Source organism: Megalops cyprinoides, chromosome 1 (genome assembly GCF_013368585.1).
Source record: "Megalops cyprinoides isolate fMegCyp1 chromosome 1, fMegCyp1.pri, whole genome shotgun sequence".
NCBI classification, from domain to species: Eukaryota; Metazoa; Chordata; class Actinopteri; order Elopiformes; family Megalopidae; genus Megalops; species Megalops cyprinoides.
In genome coordinates this window covers 4,516,242-4,522,147 of record NC_050583.1, presented here as the reverse complement: position 1 = coordinate 4,522,147, position 5,906 = coordinate 4,516,242, and the positions used below count along the sequence as shown (strand labels likewise).

At 40.5% G+C, this 5,906-nt stretch overlaps 1 protein-coding gene across 1 annotated transcript; it reads right to left on the bottom strand.

Moving 5' to 3' along the window:
• Nucleotides 1–722: 722 nt before the first annotated feature.
• LOC118784724 (NLR family CARD domain-containing protein 3-like) lies at nt 723–3,185 on the bottom strand. Its single transcript, XM_036539119.1, has 3 exons — nt 3,119–3,185; nt 2,681–2,741; nt 723–2,515 (listed from the first exon to the last, which is right to left on the bottom strand). Exons 1-3 carry the CDS (start codon nt 3,143–3,145, stop codon nt 723–725), a joined length of 1,881 nt encoding a protein of 626 aa, XP_036395012.1. The 5' UTR covers nt 3,146–3,185.
• Nucleotides 3,186–5,906: the final 2,721 nt, after the last annotated feature.

Below are 5,906 nucleotides of genomic sequence, written 5' to 3'. Positions count from 1 at the left end.
GGCAAAAGCAGATACTGGAATCTGTTTTATTATTTGGGGGAAATATAAATACAATGTACATTTCTGTATGTTTTGCACATTGTTATAAGCGTAGCTCTGTCCTGATAGGCTGGCAGTGTGGGCACAGCTTGTCCTCCCCGGGTTGCAAGGACTGTCAGTGGCGGCCAGTAGAAACAGCCAGGCCCCGTTCGTCTTTCATTAATCTGATACAGTGCTCCTTGTGTCAGTGCTCCCGCCCCCTAGCCGTGGTGTTTTTGTTTTCCCTGTCCATGTGCTTTTGTTTTCCTTGTGTTTTAGCCCTGCCCCGCTCCATCTCCATCTCTCTCGTTCCCTCTATCCAGCAGTTAATAAAAATACTGAGAAGAGATTTTTGTTTCACTTCCAAGAAATAGGAAGACATTATGCTTAGGGAAAATATCTAAATTAATAGCACTCAAAAATTCAATATTCCAATGTAACATTAAAGTGGAAACAGGCCACATTTCTGAACTACTTTACACTGTCTTGCCAGTACAGGCAATTTTAATATTATCTCTATGAATGTTATTTGATTTTTCTTTTAAATTTTGTGATTCTTTAATGGTTTGAGCATTGAAAAGACAATTGAAAGAGATTTTAATTATATGGCAACATGGTATATCTAAATATATAGCATCATATTCTAACATACATTTTTTCACAATAACCATAGTATATTAGAAAAGTGGTACTCATGTTAATACTCACAGAGCCTTTCTGCAGCACCTCACAGCTGGAACCAGTCTCCTGCGCCCCTCGTCTGAGGTCCTGTATTTACCCAGGTCAAACTCATCCAGCACCTCCTCTGACGTCAGGAGCATATAGGCCAGGGCAGAGCAGTGTGCAGGTGAGATCCTTTCATGACTTTCTGAGCTCAGGTACTTTTGGACCTCCTTCACAAATGAATCATCATTCAGTTCAGCCAGACAGTAGAACAGATTGATGCACCTCTCTGGGGAGGAATCATCCTTCTTCAACTCCTTGATGTACTGGATTGTTTTCTTGATGCTCCCTGAGTTACTTCCTGTCTTTGTCAGAAGGCCTTTGAGAAGCTTCTGATTGGAATCCAATGAGAGGCCAAGAAGGAATCGCAGGAAAAGGTCCAGGTGCCCATTCTTACTCTCCAGGGCCTTGTCAACAGCTCCCTTGTGCAAGTCATAGATTGACTGATTGAAGAATAGAAACTTTTTACTTGATAATCCTGTTAATGTATTTACATTCTTGACTACATATGAGTGAAGTACATACAACGCAGCCAGATACTCCTGGAGGCTCAGATGCACAAAGCTGTACACTTTCTTCTGGTACAGCACAGACTCCTCTTTAAAGATCTCTGTGCACACCCCAGAGTACACAGACGCTTCAGTGACATCAATGCCACACTTTCTCAGGTCCTCTTCATAGAACATGAGAGTGCCATCTTCCAGGTGTTGAAAAGCCAGCTGCCCCAGTTTCAGAATGATGTCTTTATCCAGCCCCAGAAGCTTTTGTAGATCTGTCTCATTTCTTCCCTGATATTTCTGATTCTTGATGTTGGACTGAATGAGCAGGAATTGTGTGTACATTCCAGTCAGAGTTTTAGGGATTTCTCCACAGTCAGCTTCACCCAACAGTCGCTCCAGAACAGTAGCAGAAATCCAACAGAAGACTGGTATGTGACACATGATGTAGAGACTCCTGCATGATTTCATGTAAGAGATAATTCTGCTGGCCTGGTTCTCATCACTGAATCTCTTCCTGAAGTACTCCTCCTTCTGTGGGTCACTGAACCCTTGTATCTCTGTCAGCCGGTGGACATATCTGGGAGGAATCTGATTGGTTGCTGCTGGCCGGGAGGTGATCCAGAGGAGAGCAGAAGGAAGTAGATTCCCCTTAATGAGGTTTGTCAGCAGCACATCCACTGAGGATGTCTCTGTTACATCAGACAATACCTCGCTGTGTTGGAAGTTGAAGGAAAGTCTGCTTTCATCCAGACCATCAAAGATGAACACAACTTTGTCAACATCAGACTCAATGTTTTCAATTCCTTTCATTTCAGGGTGGAAGACATGCAGAAGCCCAATCAGACTGTACTGTTCATCATTAATCAAGTTCAGCTCCCGGAAAGAAAGAACAAACATGAAACGAACATCCTGATTGGCTTTTCCTTCTGCCCAGTCGAGAATGAACTTCTGCACAGAGACTGTTTTTCCAATGCCAGCAATCCCCTTCGTCAGCACAATTCTGACGGGTTTCTCTTGTCCAGGTAAGGGTTTAAAGATGTCATTGTAGTTGATTGCAGTGTCTTGTGTGGTCTGTTTCCTGGATGCTGTCTCAATCTGCCACACCTCGTGTTCATTATTGACGCCCTCACTGTCCCCCTCTGTGATGTAGAGCTCTGTGTAAATACTGTTGAGGAAGGTGTTTTTCCCTGATGTCATAACCCCTTCAAATATGCACTCAAACCTCTTCTTCAGACTGGATTTCAGTTTCTCTTGGACTCTTTGTGCACATTTCTCTGTAAAAATGAAGGCATTTTCAGAACAGACTGTTGCAGAAGGGTGTGAGCATATTATGTGTTATTAAACAGCAGTTGTGTCTGTTGATAGTTATGGTGTGAGTGAGATAAATTGGTGAGGTTTTCCAAGAGATTGTAATAATAATACAGTGGGAATCATCTTACTATTTTCTGCTTCCAGGTTCTGATCACTGTAACATGGGGGTGAAGCATCTACAATCATGGACTGCGGGGAAATAAAGACACCCGTTAAACCAGAGCTTAAGAACACAGAATAAAAAGGTTATAAGAAAACTAAGAAATAGTTGTAGAAAATACATAATTTCAGTTGAAGAAACATTAACTTCTTTTCAGTGAGGAGATTAGATGAAAATGAACACAGGACAAACTGAGTAGGTATAAGATATGCAGAGTGAGGTGAATGAGTGAGTGTGTGACACAGACAGGTGAATGGCTTTATACTGGACAGACAGATTCAGATGAATGAGTAACTGTAGGTGCAGGTAGATTAAGGTGATTGAGTGACTCCAGGTGCAGGCAGATACAGGTGAATGAGTGACTCCAGGTGCAGTCAGATTCAGGTGAATGAGTGAAGTCCTTTACCTGCTGGCAGAGTCTCTGCTGGCTCATCTGCTCACACACTGCAGAGATGGACTGGAGCTCTGACAGCTCACTGCAGACACAGGAACACACATTTAATCAGTGCTTGGGCAATGAAATGGCTCAGTTAGGAGCATCATAAAGCTCGAACACTTGCAAGGAGCATTTTCCCTGGTGATATGAACCAGTTTTGTATCATAAAATATTCACTGAACTTCTACAGGGACTTTGCATTTAAGGTAAAATGTAGAAGACAGAAAAATCAGAATGTTCTTTATGTTTCACAGTGATCCCTAGTAGAAATTTCTGCATCTGTTGAAAGTGTTTTACCAGATGTGTGTGTGGATTTGAAATGAAGCAATCAAGAATTTAAAAAATGTATTTATGATTATGTCAGTTTGTCCAATTACTGAAAATGGGGGGACTATGTATAAATATTACTGTGATTCTTAACGGTTTATAGGATATTTTTGTCAAGCCCCTTGAATTAAAGCTGAAAGTCTGCACAGAGTCGGGGACGGGAGATTCCCATTGGTGAGCATTTATTCCCTGTTGCTACAGGCCATCTGTTGGATTGTGCAGGTCACCAAAGAAAAAAAAAGCAGAGGGAGACTGAACCACAGAACTGCACCAAACGGACGCATGGCAGAACATTAGCTAAGAAATGCTGCTATATATACGACACACAAGTGCAAACATATACGCAGGGGGTACACAAATCAATAGAAACACTTAACAAACAACGAACTTTTACTGAAGAATACATTTCAAAGCTTCAGTCCTTTCTGGAAAGCTGTTAAACAAGTTTTGAACTGTTTCTAGTGGAATTTTGGACCATTCTTCAAGAATGAAAGCCTGCAGTTCTTTGAGAGATGAAGGAGGTGGAAATGTACCTTGTACTGAACGTTCCAGAACCCCCCATAAAGGTTCAGTGAAGGTTAACTAAAGGGGGATGGGCAGACACAGAACAGGCTGACTGTATCCTGGCAATAATTAATCCGTCTAACAGTGTGTATGGGGATGTTATCATCTGGGAATATGAGAAAACCTTGATGAAACTATGTTTACAAAATGGTGTGTACCTGGTGACCTAAAATGGCCTTGGCTGGAATTCTTCCCTGCATCGTATTTATCAGACCCACTAACTGAAAGAAGATGGCAGCCCATATCACAACAGATCTACCCCCATGTTTTTTTTAATCAAGCTCTTTTTATTAAAGATTTTCACTGTATACAAGTACAAACAGTACTAAACCCCTAAACCTACCCATACCACCCACACCTCAGACCTGTACCAATGAAATAGAGCTAGTCATATTCCAAAATTACATGAAAAGCAGAAATACATAATAATACCAATAATAAAGGATGAAAAAGAAAAAGAGGAAAATGAATAAATAAATAAATAAATATGAATATTGAATAAATAAATAAATAATAAATAAATAATAAATAATAAATAATAATAAATAAATTTATTTATTAATAAATAATAAATAAATAAATAAATAAATAAATAAATAAAAGGGGGGGAGTGGAGGCATACTATAGGTTTATATTCTCTGGTTCCATATTTTCCACAAATGTCAAGAAGGGCTGCCAGATCATGTAAAATCTCAGTACGGACCCTTGGAGAGAATATCTTATCTTCTCTAGTCTGAGATATTGCACAACCTCTTTAATCCATTGAGAGTAAGTAGGGGGAAGAGGATCTTTCCACCTAAACAATATTAGTCGCCTGGCCAACATAGTACAAAAAGCCAGCATATTGCATTTGTGATTATTTAATTGGACATCCGGCGGTACAACACCAAATAATGCAATATAGGGGGAGGGGTCTATTGGCTCCATATGTAATAAGCTTGCAGGGGCTGGTTTACACCTATCGCATGTAGGGTCCAAATTTGGTCTAATTCTAGACAGTCTAATCTTGCACCAATGAAGTCGATGTACTACTTTGAACTGTATAACAACATGGCGTTGACAGATGGATGATGAGTAAATTCTTCGAATAATTTTCTGCCAGATTTCTTCTGAAATTTGTTCATCTAAGTCCTCTTCCCACCTGCTCTTAAGATCATCTAAAATTACCAAATTGTGTAGATTGAGAAGGTCATATATCCTACCTATAATCTGCTTGAGGTCTATCCTGAGTTTGAAAATAGAGTCTAACAGTGACGTGGGGGGATATAAAGGAAAACAATCAAAATGTGAGGCTACAAAGCTCCGCAGCTGTAGATATCTGAAAAAATGTGATCTAGGAATACTAAATTTATTCACCAGTTGTTCAAAGGATGCAAAATTATTATCTATATAGAGGTCATGAAATGATGAGATCCCACTCCTAGACCAAATATTAAATGCTCCATCTGATGTCGAAGGGGTAAACATGTGGTTTTTAACTATCGGAGCGAATAGTGAGGAATTGTGAAGGGCAAATGACCGCCTAAACTGATTCCAAACTTTTACTGACTGTACAACAATGGGGTTGTTGGTATAATAAGAGATGGGCCTTTCCAATGGGAGTTTGGAGCACAGTAACGCTGGTAAGGAGGTAGGGCTGCAAGATGAACTCTCTAAGATTAACCATTTGGGGGCATCAATGCCATCTACGTCCTTCAGCCAATACATCAACGCCCTAATGTTAGCTGCCCAATAGTAATACTGAAAATTTGGGAGTGCCATACCACCCTGAGGACGAGGCTTCTGCAGTATGCATTTCCGTATTCAAGGGGGTTGGGGTGGGGGGCAGACACAGAACAGGCTGACTGTATCCTGGCAATAATTAATC

Bases quoted from the DNA above. Each gene is read 5' to 3' on its own strand.
- LOC118784724 (XM_036539119.1), bottom strand. From the start codon at position 3,145: ATGAGCCAGCAGAGACTCTGCCAGCAG. The intron at 2,742-3,118 runs GTAAAGGACTTC...ATTTCCCCGCAG, and splicing joins AGCAGAGACTCTGCCAGCAG to TCCATGATTGTAGATGCTTC. The intron at 2,516-2,680 runs GTAAGATGATTC...TCATTTTTACAG, and splicing joins GAACCTGGAAGCAGAAAATA to AGAAATGTGCACAAAGAGTC.